This window comes from Bufo bufo, chromosome 10 (genome assembly GCF_905171765.1).
Source record: "Bufo bufo chromosome 10, aBufBuf1.1, whole genome shotgun sequence".
Lineage (NCBI taxonomy): Eukaryota > Metazoa > Chordata > Amphibia > Anura > Bufonidae > Bufo > Bufo bufo.
The window spans coordinates 52839534-52856699 of NC_053398.1; the positions used below are offsets into that span (position 1 = coordinate 52839534).

A 17166-nucleotide genomic window follows, 5' to 3' on the forward strand; every position below is an offset into this window, starting at 1 on the left:
CCAGTAACAAAAGTTTGGCAAACATCTCTTACATTGGATGGTCGCCTGGAAGTTTTGGCTGGTTATGTAGGGACTCGGCCCCACGGTAGGTACTGAGATGTCTTCAAACGAAGTTCATCCAGATTGGAAGCTTTATTAGGAGAACACATTTGCCATCAAAGTCAGATGGGTGTAGGTCCCTCCTGTTTAGGTAATGGGCCCCCAAAGTGGAGGAGACCACACCGCACATGCGTAGAATACTCTCCATTCATCGCTAATGGTGTTCCAAAAATAACAGCTTTTTTCAGTCCCATAGAAATGAATGGAGAGCGCCTTACGCCAGCGCGGCCACCTCTCCGCTCACTGCTATGGGACAGGCGGGAATAGCTGAGCCGATCTGTGTATGATTCATTCTCTTTTTCTTAGGATATTCAGATTTTATGCATGTAAAATGAGTGACGCATGTGTTTCAGGAGTAGACTTGGATCTGCTGGAGAGTCAAGATGTCTGACGAAGTAATTGTTCCAGTGTACGCCACAGGGATCTCTGCTCAGCTGCAGAAGCAACGGGACCACGAGCTTGGCATTGGAAAACATGAAAATGCTGTGAAGTTTTTAGGGCAGGATTTTGATCGGATCCAGCAAGAATGTTTACAAAGTGGAACTCTCTTTAAGGATGAGACCTTTCCTCCTTCTGCTTACTCACTGGGGTTTAAGGAGCTTGGTCCAAACTCATCGAAGACCTATGGAGTTAAATGGGTCCGTCCTACGGTAAGTAACTGTATTAACTTTCATTTTACAGACTCATCATCTCCACCCCAACATTAAAAAAAATTTAATTTTTTTTTTGTGCGTTCTACAAAAATACTGTGACCAGTGAAAAGTCTACATACATTGGTTTAATTTTTTTCAGTTTTATAGTGGGGGTTTTTTGTGGGGGGGAGCAAGTGTCATTTGTATCAAAATAGTATTTTTTCTAGCATTTTTTTCATACATTTTACTGTAGAATGTTAAAAAAAACAACAGGAAAAATAAAATGATGCAAATGATAAAAACCACCACCAAAACATATGTAAAAATCCTTAAAGGGCATCTGTCAGCAGATTTGTACCTATGCGACCTGTTACATGTGCACTTGATGGCTAAAGACATCTGTGTTGGTCCATTGTTCATATGTGCCCGCATTACTGAGAAAATGTTTTAGTATATGCAAATGAGCCTCTAGGAGCAATGGAGGCGTTGCCATTACACCTAGAGGCTCAGCTCTGCCTGCTACTGCTGCGTCCTCTGCACTTTGATTGACAGGGCCAAGCATGATGACGTGTACACTGCCTGGTCCTGTCAAAGTGCAGAGGACGCAAAAGTTACAGAGAGCGCTGAGCATCTAGGTGTAATGGTAACGCCCTCGTTGCTCCTAGAGGCTCATTTGCATAAATAAACATTATTTTTCTCAGCAACAAAGATGTCTTTAGCTGCCAAGTGCACATGTAACAAATCGAACAGTCTCATAGGTACAAATCTGCTGATAGATTCCCTGTAAAACTCATGGATCCTATATGGCAGGAATGGCCAACCCATCCACAACTCCCAGCATGCCCAGACTGCCTACAGCTATCAGTCTACAGCAGGGCATGGTGGGAGTTGTAGTTTTACGACAGCTGGAGAGCCGCAGGTTGGCTATCCCTGCTATAGGGTTAGAGTACAGATGTGCTTATACATGTAAGTTCATTTAAATGCCCCCATGTACAGGATTCTTACATTGATCTCTGAATATGAAGTGCATCCATATAGGTGGCACTGAAAAAAAAAAAAGAGAGACCCGCCCTACAAGCCAAGTTGCCTGAAATCTTCACCCTATATTGCATTGTGTCTATGTTTTAAAGGGATAATCTGGTCATTTGAATTTGGGACCGCCGCCAATGCTTGACATGTTGCTCCATTCATTTCAGGGGCCCTGTTAAGTATGGGGTCTCCCTTCTTGTGATCGGTGGGGGACCCTCACCTATCTAGTAGTTTTCTTCTATCCTGTGGATAGGGGATAACTTCAAATTACTGGAATATGCCTATGAAATTGCTAAATTCTCTGTGATAAGTGCTTTATAGAGGACCCGTCACCACTCCTGACAAGTCTGTTTTGCTAAATAATTACATACCTCACTATCTTGAGACACATCATTGTTAGGCCGGGTTCACACGAACGTGTGTGACCCGTGCCTGTGAAGCGGCCCGCAAATAGCGGGCCGCAATGCTCGATCGCCGGCCGTGGGTCAGCCGCATCGGATCGCGGACCCATTCACTTTAATGGGTCCGCGATCCGGCCGTTCCGCTAAAAGATAGGACTTGTTCTATCTTTTTGCGGAACGGAAGAACGGGACGTAACCCCAGGAGGCATTCCGTAGTGCTTCCGAGGGGTCCCGTCCCGTGCGGCCGTTCCGCGATTCCGGATTGAAGTGAATGGGTCCGCATCCGTGATGCGGAATTCACACGGAACTGTGGCCGTGTATTGCGGCCCGCGATTTGCGGGCCGCAATACGGCCACGGATCACACACGTTCGTGTGAACTTAGCCTTATTCTCCCTGGAAATGACACCTGGGCGTTAGCTTTCCCCTTGTTAATAGACTGTGTTCATACACTGTCAGCAGCGTCACATTGTACAGTCGTGGCCAAAAGTTTTGAGAATGACACAAATATTAGTTTTCACAAAGTTTGCTGCTAAACTGCTTTTAGATCTTTGTTTCAGTTGTTTCTGTGATGTAGTGAAATATAATTACACGCACTTCATACGTTTCAAAGGCTTTTATCGACAATTACATGACATTTATGCAAAGAGTCAGTATTTGCAGTGTTGGCCCTTCTTTTTCAGGACCTCTGTAATTCGACTGGGCATGCTCTCAATCAACTTCTGGGCCAATTCCTGACTGATAGCAACCTATTCTTTCATAATCACTTCTTGGAGTTTGTCAGAATTAGTGGGTTTTTGTTTGTCCACCCGCCTCTTGAGGATTGACCACAAGTTCTCAATGGGATTAAGATCTGAGGAATTTCCAGGCCATGGACCCAAAATGTCAACGTTTTGGTCCCCGAGCCACTTAGTTATCACTTTTGCCTTATGGCACGGTGCTCCATCGTGCTGGAAAATGCATTGTTCTTCACCAAACTGTTGTTGAATTGTTGGAAGAAGTTGCTGTTGGAGGGTGTTTTGGTACCATTCTTTATTCATGGCTGTGTTTTTGGGCAAAATTGTGAGTGAGCCCACTCCCTTGGATGAGAAGCAACCCACACATGAATGGTCTCAGGATGCTTTACTGTTGACATGACACAGGACTGATGGTAGCGCTCACCTTTTCTTCTCCAGACAAGCCTTTTTCCAGATGCCCCAAACAATCGGAAAGAGGCTTCATCGGAGAATATGACTTTGCCCCAGTCCTCAGCAGTCCATTCACCAAACTTTCTGCAGAAGATCAATCTGTCCCTGATGTTTTTTTTGGAGAGAAGTGGCTTCTTTGCTGCCCTTCTTGACACCAGGCCATCTTCCAAAAGTCTTCGCCTCACTGTGCGTGCAGATGCGCTCACACCTGCCTGCTGCCATTCCTGAGCAAGCTCTGCACTGGTGGCACTCCGATCCCGCAGCTGAATCCTCTTTAGGACACTATCCTGGCGCTTGCTGGACTTTCTTGAACGCCCTGAAGCCTTCTTAAAGAGAACCTTTCACTAGTTTAAAAACTAAAAACTAACTATATCAGTGGGCAGAGCGGCGCCCAGGGGTCCCCCTGCACTTACTAGTATGTCTGGGCGCCGCTCCGTTCGCCCGGTATAGGCTCCGGTGTCTGCAGCTTCCTCTGTTGTACTGGGTGGAGTTTTTGTATTAGGGTTGTCCCTTGCTGCAGCGCTGGCCAATCGTAGCGCACAGCTCATAGCCTGGGAGTCCCACTGATATAGTTAGTTTTTAAACTAGTGAAAGGTCCTCTTTAACAAGAATTGAACCTCTTTCCTTGAAGTTCTTGATGATCCTATAAATTGTTGATTGAGGTGCAATCTTAGTAGCCACAATATCCTTGCCTGTGAAGCCATTTTTATGCAACGCAATGATGGCTGCACGCGTTTCTTTGCAGGTCACCATGGTTAACAATGGAAGAACAATGATTTCAAGCATCACCCTCCTTTTAACATGTCAAGTCTGCCATTTTAAACCAATCAGCCTGACATAATGATCTCCAGCCTTGTGCTCGTCAACATTCTCACCTGAGTTAACAAGACGATTACTGAAATGATCTCAGCAGGTCCTTTAATGGCAGCAATGAAATGCAGTGGAAAAGTTTTTTTGGGATTAAGTACATTTTCATGGCAAAGAAGGACTATGCAATTCATCTGATTACTCTTCATAACATTCTGGAGTATATGCAAATTGCTATTCTAAAAACTTAAGCAGCAACTTTTCCAATATTTATGTAATTCTCAAAACTTTTGGCCACGACTATACATGGACATGCTTCACCGACAAGGGCAATGGTAGCACCCAATTTATACATATATTTCCAGGTGGAATAACAGAGGAATGGCACAAAAAAATTGTTATTTTCGACCACTCCTTTACTTTTTATGGTTTGTGGAGCTGCAGGGTGTTGGAACCCTGGCGATCAGATATTGATGGCCTATCCTGAGGAAAGTCTACCAGCAGTACAGGGGTAGACAACCCCTTTAAGCGTAACTACATAACTGAGAAGTCCTATACAAGACTGCCTGTGTCCGTCTACAGTGGGCCCTCGTGATTAACAGCAGTTTGCATATATTACATGAGTGTGGTGTGATGGTTCAGAAATTTTTTTCTTGTCATTTCATCCATCAGTTCCACAACCAGTCTGTCTGGTTTTATGGTTACATGCAATGTACTGGGGAACAGGTATTAGGCAGCGGTGTAGTTAAAGGCTCATGGGCCCTGGTGCAAGAGTTCAGCTAGGGGCCCCCCCTTCCCTCAATGCTTTGTTGCAACGGGCAGGGGAGCACATAGCCTTCTTGCTGCCTGAGGCAAAAATTGAAACGGCACCTCCCAAATTTTTGACCTAACCCCTTCCCTCCAGCCAGAGAACTACCTTGAACATTCTGGACCCCAGTGCAAAATCTCTAAGGGCTCATGCACACGACAGTATTTTGCGTTCAGTATACTGGCCGTTTTTTGAGTTCAGTATGCGGAACATATACTGAACCATTCATTTCAATGGTTCAGCAGAAAATACTGAAGTGTCTCCGTGTGCATTCCGTTTCAGTATTTCCGTACCGTGAAAAGATAGAACATGTCCTATTCTTGTCCGCAAATCACGGTGCTTAGCTCCATTCAAGTCAATGGGTCCGCAAAAAAAACGGAATACATACGGAAATGCATCCGTATGTCTTCCGTATCCGTTCCATTTTTGCTGAACCATCTATTGAAAATGTTATGCCCAGCCCAATTTTTTCGGTGTAATTACTGTATACGGAAAAACGGAAACGCAACGGAAACAAAAAACTGAACAACGGATCTGTAAAAAACGGACCGCAAAACACTGAAAAAGCCATACTGTCGTGTGCATGAGCCCTAACGGAGTCCTCCCAGCCTGCACTTTCTATAACACCGGTGTCTTCTTATGTGGCACAAGGGTTTTTTGGGCCCGGTAGCGACTGCCACCTCTGCACCCCCTATGGCTACGCCCCTGCACTAGGGCTTTATGTGAGTTCTCTGGTATACAAAAGTCACAAAATGTTAGCGACAGCAGCAATTTTGTGCAAAAAAATTGTAAGGTTTTAAAGGTTTTTTGCCTCTCACAGCACTTTAAAAATAAGTGGATGGAGTTTGGCAAAAGGAGGTGGGGTCTCCATAACCTGATATATTTCGGGTCATTTACATCAGAAAACTTGTGTAAATTATACCTGAAATCTACACCGGCCTGTAGCAGGCGGTGCTTTCCATTTCAGGTGCACACAAAGCCCAAAGATGCGACAGATTTATTAGGACGAGTGCGCATCTTAATAAATTTGTTGCATGTTACTCCAACTGACTTATGAGGCGCCATCCATAAGTAAATGTGCCCGCTGGGCCTGAAGTCAGCCATACACGTTAGATAAATGATGGCCGAACCTGCCAGTCATCTAATGTGCTTTGAGGCCTCTTGACTCTCTCAGAGTGCAGATGGGTGGATAAGTATTGGGCAGTTGGATTTCGACTGCACCTTCCTTTTATTCTGATAGACCTAAGCCAGGTGTCTGATAGCCGACTACTCCCCTGTGCATGTGTACGATGGGGGTCGGCCAGAGGAGCGTTCGGCTGGCGGTAGAGATGAGCGACTTGATCAAAATTCAACCTGAATTGTTGAAGTGCTCCGATCGCCTGAAAAAGTCTCTCTTCCCCCTGATTCCCCCAAATCGAATCACACAAAATTCTAATTCAGTAGTATCAGACATTTTGGGAAAATTTTTGCTAAATTTGTAAAGTTTAGAACCAATTCACTCATCCGTAGCTGGCAGCTTTTGAATGTGCAGCATTTCGTTCTAATGTGTAGAAAAACAGAAATACAGAAGTGCTACATTTCCTAGAGAAAGGAGACCGTGACTAATATAGTCCATGGATGGAGTGATTTAGTTTTTTTTTTTTTCTTCCTTTCAATAACATGTTGTCAAAAGAAAGCACAATTCATAAGGAACGACTGAAAGACAGGTTTAACCATGACGAGTGCAGCTTTCCCCTTAGGGCTCATGCACACGATCATGTGTGCCCCGTGCTCATATTGTGGACTACAAACAGCCGGTCCACAATATACGGGCATCGGCCTTGTACACTCCTTATCACGGATATGAACCCATTGACTTGAATGAGTCCGCAATCCTCAAGATACAGCGTGGTGACGAGCAGAGAAACATATCAAAGCGCTTCCGTGGCATTTCGGTTCGTGCCTCTGCACCTCAAAAAAAAAAAAAATAGAACATGTTCTCTTTTTTTTGCGGTGCGGACCATCTCTTGTGGATCGCGGACAAGTCAATGGGTCCGCATCTGCATTCTGCAAATTGTGTGCACATGGACAGTGCCGGTCCATTGCAGACTGCTATTTGCGGTCCACAGCTCCACAGCACGGGGCGCACACCCTTAGAGTGGGGGAGGCAGTGCTTGCCTTGTGAATGGCACAGTACTAGTACACTTGTATGACCGCACATTGGTTACATACTTAGGCAGAAAACACTCAGTAATCTGATGTCATCACATTTAAGGATCAAATTGTAAAGAGCACTGGTACCTAAAATAAGTGGGAAGACTCTACCTCATGCACACGACCATTGTTTTGGTCCACATCCGACCCGCATTTTGCCGCTTAGATGCGGACCCATATACTTCTGTTCCGCAGCCCCGCAAAAAAAATAATAGAACATGTCCTATTCTTGTCCACTTTGCATTTTTATCCTAGGGCAGGAGGTTCCGTTCCTCAAAATGCGGAACACACACGGCTGGTATCGGTGTGGTCATGTGCATAAGGCCTAAAGCTAGTTGCACACTAGTGTCAGAGATCTGCCATGACATACTGCACAGAGGGGGCACAACCCAAGGATTACAGAATGAAAGGGGTTTCTGAGAGTTTTATACTGATGACCTGTCCTCTGGATAGGTCATCGCCTTCTCTCAGCTCACCAAAGCACAGCGCCGTACAGCCTATAGTGGCTGTGCTTGGTATCGCAGCTCATGCTCATTCACTTCTATGGGACTGAACTGTGCCTAGGCCATGTGACCGTTGAACATGTCACATGATCTAGGGACAACCGAGAGAAGGTCGCGGCACTACTGCCAGTGCCGATGCCTAATCAAACAGCTGGTTGCGGGGGTCCTGGGTGTCAGACCCCAACCAATCAACCCTTTAACCTAGGGGTCCCAGAAACTTATAGAAACATAGAATGTGTCGGCAGATAAGAACCATTTGGCCCATCTAGTCTGCCCTATATACTGAATACTATGGATAGCCCCTGGCCCTATCTTATATGAAGGATGGCCTTATGCCTATCCCATGCATGCTTAAACTCCTTCACTGTATTTGCAGCTACTGCTTCTGCAGGAAGGCTATTCCGAAAAACCCTTTAACCTAGGGGTCCCAGAAATCACTAGGTCCTTCTGTCCTAGGAGGTTACAGGTGTGGAAGTAAAAAAGCATCAGGATGAACCCAATTAAATCTTTAAGGGTTTGGGTACGGCCACACAGAGTTTTTTGGACAAGGTTTTGAGGTGGATCTGCCTGCAGGATTTTCAGCTAAAGCCAGAAGTGGATCCAGCAGGAGGGAGACGTATAAATCCTTCCTTTGTTTCTGGAAGAGAGCAGCGCACATACGGTAGGACTGTAAGGAGGAACCGGTTAAAGCTTCTACTTAGAGAGGCTCACCTTATGGACGTTAAGCTCCAAGCACAATGCCAATACAGCATGTAGGTTTTTAAATCGCCGGCACTGCCACACGTATTCCCTCAAGCACGGCTGTGCAGGATAAGGTGCAGTAGTAGGAAGAGCGGGATCGGCGGCACAACCAGGCAGGGCAGCAGGAATAGGTTGATTTTCTTTATTAACTCTTATGAGTGATGCGTTTTGGGGCCGGATGGGCCCCTTCTTCAGACCAAAGAGTGGGTTGTTGAAGTTGGTCTGAAGAAGGGGCTTGTCTGGCCCTGAAACGCGTCACTCATAAGAGTTAATAAAGAAAATCAATCTATTCCTGTTGTCCTGCCTAGGTGCTCCCCCGATCCTGTTATTCCTACTACTGCTCCTGTATATTTCTGATTCCTTTCAAATCCAATTCTGGCTTTGGCAGAAAATCCTGCAGACATTCTGCTTCAAAACCTCTTCCAAAAGCCTCTGTGTGGACGTACCCTAAAGCCAGACAGTGCAGATTTTCCGCTGCAGATATTTTGTTGAAATGCGGCATGTGTTACATGCAGATTTGTCACAGATTTTGGTGCAGATTTGCTGCGGATTTCACTCTATGCATTGCAAAGGGTGAAGGAGAAATTACCACAGGTCAATTTATGCTGCAGATTTTTTCATACTGGTCTACGCACATTGGGACGGCATTCTGCCATAACCATACCCTGAGGCTAGAACAATGTTCTAAGTGACCCACCAACATCTGCAGTATGCATCACTACACGTCAAAGTAATGCTGAGGTGGAGGATTAAAGCAAGACAGAGCAGGCACTGTGAAGGAAAACAGGATTTGTGACATTCTACTACCTTATAAGTAACCTGCCTAACCCATGTGTTCTCATACAGTTTTCACTCTATTCCTCCATATTGCACCCACTTTTTTCAAACATTGCATTGAACGGCTCACCTCGCTGCACAAGACTGGCACCATAGAAGTCTATGGGACCATCTTGATTCTGCCCTTAGCAGTGATTAGAGAGAGTGTGATATGCTTCTCTTCCCTCGTTCTAGGGAATGTAGGTGTACAGGGGTTGGACTGGCTAGAGACGCAACAGAGAAATGTCCTGGTGGGCTTACACCCAGAGGAGCCCTTCTGAATTCTACTGTGTCACCGTCCTCGGGCGGTCATATAGTATTGTCTGCTGCACTGTGGTATTTGGTTCTGCTGGGGCAGTATTTTGTGCTGCGCTGTGGTATTTGGTTCTGCTGGGGCAGTATTTTGTGCTGCACTACAGTATTGCAGGCCCTGCCTACTTTAGTGGTCTCTGCCTACTTATGCTGGCCCTATCTGCTTGTGTTGCCCCATCTTCTGTCAGTTTGGGGCCACAACATGGGGCCAATTTTAGTTAGTTTTTTTTAGGGCCACTATAAGTTTCCAGTCCGTCCCTGTCAGTGGGGGTCATGGCGCTCAGATACCCACTGATCAAAAGTTTTTTGAAGAGTTAGTGACCCTTTACCAGCAAGAACAGCACGGCATGCAGCACTGGACACTAGGGCGGAAGTGGGGTCTATCTGGGCGCCATTGGAGTTTGTCTTATGTCCTGTGTTGCACAGCATTGTAACGTCAATTATACACAGAACTCGCAATGCAGATGTGAACATAAAATATGGAACATAAAATTAAGAAAGCTGATACATTTATATTTGATGTTTCGGAAGGTTCTAATTCACCAGTAACTAGAGAGAAATCCACATCTGAGATATTCAGGGAATTGGAGACTCTATTGTTAAAACAACTAAGACAACATTGGGAGATTAAATCATTAAAGCAGTTTTTGAGCCAAAACATAACACCAAAAGGTTTACAATTAACAAAAATACCGGCTCAAGACTTATGGAGTGAGGAATTTAATCAGGAATGGGACAACTTTTTAAATACACAATCACGGGGATTAATTGAATTAATAATTAAACGCAGAACACAAATCTTAGCCACAATAGCTGAAAAAATAAACCAAATAAAAGGAAATATGGAACATCTGGTGAAAGATGAACTATATAATAGTTGGCAAGATAAAATCTGCAGGAGCTTAGATAAGACTGAACAAGACATTATATACAAAAAGAGTAAAAAATTAAGAAAATTTGATGCGCAAGAACCTAAATCTAAACCCAATGAGATAATAAATGATATTGAAAATATTGAGGAAATAATCCCCACCGAAAGACAAAGATATAATATACCAGTGAGAAATCGATTTGAAAATTTCGCAGAACAATTTTTTTTAGACCGGACTCCACCCCACCATTCAACACGAATAAGACACAAAAGATCAGTATCTCCAACACACAAGAAAACTCCACCTCCCCCCCAAAACACCCTTACAATTTAAGACACCACAACCCACACATAGAGAATTATTATCAACAGAGATACCCACGAGCACCGAGACACGGAGAACAACAATTTACAACACCGATACACCAACAACACCATTTAGATCAAAGAAAACACGGAGAGGACGGAAGAAGACACAAGGATTACAGAAGAGATTATTAGATAAGAATGACAACATTATTAATTTAAGTAATGCAGATCTCACACAAACACAAATTTCACTTTTAAATAAAGGGCTTAAATTTGCCCCATCTGCGAAATTGAACAAATTCGATACCTACATTGGTATACAAAAATTTATAAAAAATATTTGTCTAAAAAAATATTTTTTAAAAAACCCCCTGGTTCCACAAACATATACAATGGAAAAATTCCCACATACTGCTCTTAAAAATAAGTCAAAATTTTTTCCTAGGAATGAAATAGGTCCAGAAATGGCAGGATTTCAAAAATGTGTCGAGATGGATTTAAGGAAGCTAAAAGAAAAACAAATATATAATAATAATCTATCGAAAAAAGAAGTTTTGGCAATAAGGGAACTCCAAGATAAAAAATAAATCACTATACGCCCTGCAGACAAGGGGGGTGCTACAGTGATTCTGAATACCCAAGATTACAATAGAGAATGCCTAAGACATCTATCTGATGTTGATACTTACAAGATACTTAAAGGGGATCCAACTACCTTCTTTAAAGGAAAATTGTTAGAATATAGCACAAAAGGATTACATTCAGAAATTCTGAATAAGACAGAATTTAATTTTATTATGGGAACACCAGGTAGACTTCCGGTACTATATTGCCTACCAAAAGTCCATAAGAACGCCACCTGTCCGCCAGGTCGTCCCATAATATCTGGTATTGGATCTTTAACCGCGAACCTGTCAAAATATATAGATTCGTGGCTACAACCGCTAGTTAAAAAAACAAAATCGTATCTGAAGGATACGACAGAAACCATTGAAATATTGGAGAAATTAAAAGTTGAAGATGACTGGATTTTAGCTACCCTGGATATAAAATCACTATACACAGTGATCAACCATGATCAAGGCATCCATGCCCTTAAAGTTCAATTAGAAAAAGAAAATTTTAAACAGGAACAATCAGATTTTATTACGGAAGGAGTTAGACACATATTAGAACATAATTATTTCTTTTTTGAAAATAATTATTACCTACAGATTACGGGGACCGCCATGGGCACCAGGTTTGCCCCCAGTTATGCAAATTTATTTTTGGCATATTGGGAAAATGTATTTATTGATCCCAATATAGGGGGCAACCTGGTGCTCTGGCGTAGATATATTGATGACGTCATCCTGATCTGGAGAGGGAACGAAACCAGTTTATATTCCTTCATTTCAGAACTTAATAACAATATTTATAATTTGAGCTTCACAGCGAATATAAATCAATCAGTAACTGAATTCCTGGATTTGAATATACCTAAAAAAGAAGACAAATATATATGCTGTACTTTTCAGAAAACAACTGCGAAAAACGGCTATATATTGTATTCAAGCTGTCATTTGCCCCAATGGTTGATAAATGTTCCCTTTGGACAATTTCGTCGTTTAAAAAGAAATTGTACCGAGGAGTCACAATATCAGAAGGAGGCTGAATTATTGAAAGATAAATTCATAGAGAAAAAATATCCTATAGATATCTTGGAAACAGCATCACAGAAGGTAAATAAAATATCGAGGGAAACCTTCTTTACAAAAGATCCCAAAGACTCTGAGGAGTGCACAAACAACACAAAAAATGGTAAACGAACGGATTTTAGGATGGTATTACCTTTTTCCACTCAATATAAAAATATCGAACGGATAATTAATAAATATTGGCACTTATTAACACAAGATAAAATAATCGGTCCACTATTACCGACAAAGGCACTTATCACTTATACACGAGCACAAAATTTAGGTCTTAAAATTGCACCTTCAATAAAATATAATCCTAAAAAACCTTCGTTAAGTGGAAATTGGATGAGCCTCAAGGGATTTTATAGATGCGGTAAATGTCAAGGATGCAAAATAACAAAATTCCCTAAAAAAACGACTGAAATTAAGTCATCACAAAATAATTTCTCCATGACCATTAAAAATTTTCTCAGCTGTGATTCTTCTAGTGTAGTGTATTTAATCCAATGTCCATGTGGAAAACAGTACATTGGAAGGACAAAACGATGCCTGAAAATAAGAATAAGCGAACACCTGCGTAATATTAGGAATGGATATTTGAAACACTCTTTATCAAAACATTTTAAAGAGGTCCACAATAAAGACCCCAAGAGTATGTTCTTCATGGCATTACAAAAAATTGACACACATTGGCGAGGAGGCAAACATGTAGAGAAGATGTCCAGGGCTGAATCACAATTGATTTTTGATTTTGGGAGCCTGATTCCGATGGGCCTAAATGCCGATTTAGAAATTTTTGGTTTTTTATAGATATGGGCTGCATGTCCGCTTTCCGACGGAGAGCCTCAGGTTTGCTGTTAACCAGCACTGGGTCTCTCCCTTGGAATCGGACATGCATCCTTTATGCATCCTTTTAACATCATACAACATTCTATGATCTTGCAACATTTTTACCATCATGCAACATTTTAATATCATACAACACTATTTATAGCCGTTGGTAGTCACAATATATCTTATATGAAATAAATGTATCTGAAATATGTTCTGTTTATTTATATATTTTATATGACGTTTTATTGTACAAATACATTGTTTTTAGCTAGTATTTTGTGTATTTTATCAAAAACAAGTGTAGCTGCAACTTTAATTCTCCTTCTGGATTGATTAGATTAAACATTGCGCATGATATATTGAAAAAACGCAAAAGCAGTAAAATAACGCATAAAAACCGCATACAAAACTTCTTATTAAGAACTGGATTTTTCTGCTGAATTTTGAATCCAGACCGCTTTTTGGATTTCTCTGATGGACTTATATAAAGCCAATCTAAGATTGGGAGATCAGCTGCCACTGAAGAAGGGGTAAGAGGTCCCCGAAACGCGTTTGGCGTAACCAGCTGATAGCTCCCATTTCGTCTAAGGCCTTTTTACAGATGACACCAAGTCTGTGAATATTTCTTCAAAATTTGGAGCGCTCCAAGAAAGAATTCTTCCATACAGAAATCGCCGAGCTCAGATCCCGCGATATTCTGATACGATCACGGACTAGAGGTACGTCATAGGTCACGTGAGACGCCGACGTCCTGAGACACGAACAGTCCGGTCACTCGTCTCTACTCCGGAACCAGCCAGTAGTACGCCACAGACCTTGCTACCTCGGCGTCCTTCTATACAAAACGGAACCGTGCATAATCTGGTATGCGGTACCTTTGAAAATCATCTGAGCTAAGGTAAGACCATTGTTACCTGAGAGCATACAGCACTTTATCCATTCAATTTGGATTATAACCAAAAAGCCATCTCTGGAAACCCTTTCCTTTCATAGTCTAATTAAACTATGGACTAAATCACACACTGCATACAAGCGGTACCTCTCATCATACAGCACTTGAGAGGAAGGACATTATACCTGCCTTTTTTCCATTCAAGGACTTATATACGAAGGAATATTTTGGAACATTTTCGCAATATTAATTTTATTGTCATTTGCAGTGTTTTACATCCAATATTGTTGTGCAGTGTCCATTTTTTAGTCATTATTGTAGTGATATATTTTTATTGTCATTAAATTGTGTGATCACTTTATATTGCATTCATATATTTCTTATCCATATTTAATTGTATTTTATTGCATTTTTATTGTATTTTATCCTTATCACGCCATACATACAGAGTGCCAGTCCAGTCCATTTATTTATTGCAGATGTGAACAAAGCCTCAACGTTTACTGCATATGTCCTTTTGTACTTTTACATGTATATTCTGGTCTTATGTTTTTTTTTCTTGTCAAAGTCCAAAACCAGTAAAAGCAAGATATAGGTAATTATTGTTGGGATCTGATAAACCTGTTTTATTATGGGTCTATTGGCAAGAATTTGCATTAACATATTTCTTTTTATTATTAGGGAGAGCAGTATTTCAGGTTCAGTCTCCATTTAAAGCTTTCTGACTGGCTGGCTAAGATAGTGCCGTATAAGAGTACAGCTTTCTATGTATTAATTGCATATTACTCAATCTACACTAAGAACTGGATGTTGCACATACTTCTACTTAATTTATTGTAGGATAATTACTATATCTGCTTGAGAACTAGATCGCGGCGCCGCTGGTGTAATACTTCTCACCAGTAATAGTTATATAGGGAGTGGAGAAAAGACATTATGTACAACTCCCACTTCCAGTTGTAGCATGCTGGAAATCACCGCTTCACGACAGGTGCAGAGCAATAGATTGACGGCCATATTAGCTGCACATTTGTGAGAGAATAATTATGCATCCGAAATCGCAGGAACAGCATGTATCCTATGTCCTCTATCAAATGCAATGCAAACAAGTGTTGTGTGGACCCTTTTATTATGGGAATGCTTAATACAGTATTTCCTTTCGATAAATCTAGTCGTTCAAACTCTGCTTTTGGCATAATCTAAAGATCACACACCTGTCTTGATATCCCCTGCGCTCCCGGAGGCTCACGCCTCGTCATAAACTGGGCACATCGTCCTGCAGTCCGCGCGCCTAACTAGAAGTCTACGACGGCTCAGAGCTGTTCAGTTCACCTGATTCTTATCTCCCTAACATTATCTGTCAGGGGAGATTGATATTATTCTGATTATTATTACAAATGTATTTCCATATCATGTAGTGTAAGGGTACTTTCACACTTGCGGCAGGACGGATCCGACAGGCTGTTCACCCTGTCGGATCCGTCCTTCCGCTATTTCGCCGTGCCGCCGGACCGCCGCTCCGTCCCCATTGACTATAATGGGGACGGGGGCGGAGCTCCGGCACAGTACGGCAGTTCGCGGTGAGAGGCCGCCGGACTAAAAAGTCGGACATGCAGGACTTTTAGTCCGGCGGCCTTTCCCCGTGCAATACCGTGCTGCGCCGGAGCTCTGCCCCCGTCCCCATTATAGTCAATGGGGGCGGAGCGGCGGCACGGCGAAATAGCGGAAGGACGGATCTGACAGGGTAAACAGCCTGTCGGATCTGTCCTGCCGCAAGTGTGAAAGTACCCTTATGAAAATGCTTCTTTTACCAGTCACTCCTGGTAAATGGAGTTTAATATAATCCACGTTTTACCTTCTAACCCTTTGTTTATTCTCTTATTGTTTTCCAGCAAATAGTTTCAAACCCTCAGTTTATCGTGGACGGGGCTACAAGAACAGACATCTGTCAGGGAGCTCTTGGTAAGTCAGAATACGGGATGGCGGAAGGCATGCATACTTTAAATCAGGGGTGCACAACCTTTTTTGGTCTGAGGGCCGCATTGTCACATCGCTCTATTTCAAGGGGCTGCAATGTACACAGGCCGATGTAAAGTGACTGGGGAGGAATGATCGCTATCACAGTCATTCCTCCTTCATTTAGTTACATTGACTATCAGTAGCACATCCCTGATCACACAGAGATGTGCGGCACGATTATACTGCAAGTTATCATGAGTGAGTGTCCCTATGAAGACGTGTTTCTAATAATTGACCTGAATATCTCACTGCTGGCCCTGGAAAAATACTAACAGTGGCCCCATTTTGTAGTCGGGTACAAATTGATGGAAGTCCGGGCCAGCAATATCATATTGTGGCACATTATACCGCCCCACAGTTCATCACACAATACTGCCCCCATGAGCATAAAATACATCCCCAAAAACTCACTGGCTGGCCGTGAGGAGGGCCCAGGCAGCCCCCTGGGAAGTTTCCCTGTGAGATCTATGGCTAATCCACCCTAGCTTAAAGAGATTTCCCAGTAAAAATGAATTTTTAACATGTTCTGGCAGCATGGCCCCTTAAACCGAAGAGTTATACTTACCTGCTCCCGGCACTGATTACACCTGTCAATGCATGGCCATGGTCACATGTACCTCTGCAGCCAATCACTGGCTTCAGTGGTGATGTGGCCACAAGCAGCGTGTCACTGCTGCAGCCAGTCATTGACTGGAGCGGTGTATGTGACCATGGTCATGCACAGACAGGTGTAAAAGTGCAGGAACCGGAAGATGGGGGCAGGGAGGCATGGAGCAGGGAGGCAGCGGGGGCAGGGCGGAATGGAGCAGGTAAGTATGCATCTTCTGGTTCAGGGGCCACGCTGAAGGAACTTGTTCATAAATAAGTGATTTTCCTCACTGCAGAGGCCGTGCTCCCTGGTTATTACCGCCTCCTGCCAGTTACAGGCGCCCTGCAATAACCAGTAAGCACTTTCTCTTACTAGTGGGGAAAGCGCTTATTGGTTAACACTTTAATAACCAGGCCTGAAAATACACTTTTTTTGTGTTTTTGTGCA

At 42.9% G+C, this 17166-nt stretch overlaps 1 protein-coding gene across 1 annotated transcript in view; it reads left to right on the forward strand.

The window, feature by feature from the left end:
- The first annotated feature begins 431 nt into the window (after positions 1–431).
- The window catches only part of LOC120980825 (calpain-1 catalytic subunit-like), an 86606-nt gene continuing 69871 nt past the window's right edge, over positions 432–17166 (forward strand). The window contains exons 1-2 of the mRNA XM_040410134.1: positions 432–749; positions 16004–16073. Coding sequence (XP_040266068.1) covers positions 483–749; positions 16004–16073 — 337 coding nt within the window. The 5' untranslated portion in view covers positions 432–482. The remainder of the gene's footprint in view (positions 750–16003; positions 16074–17166) is intronic.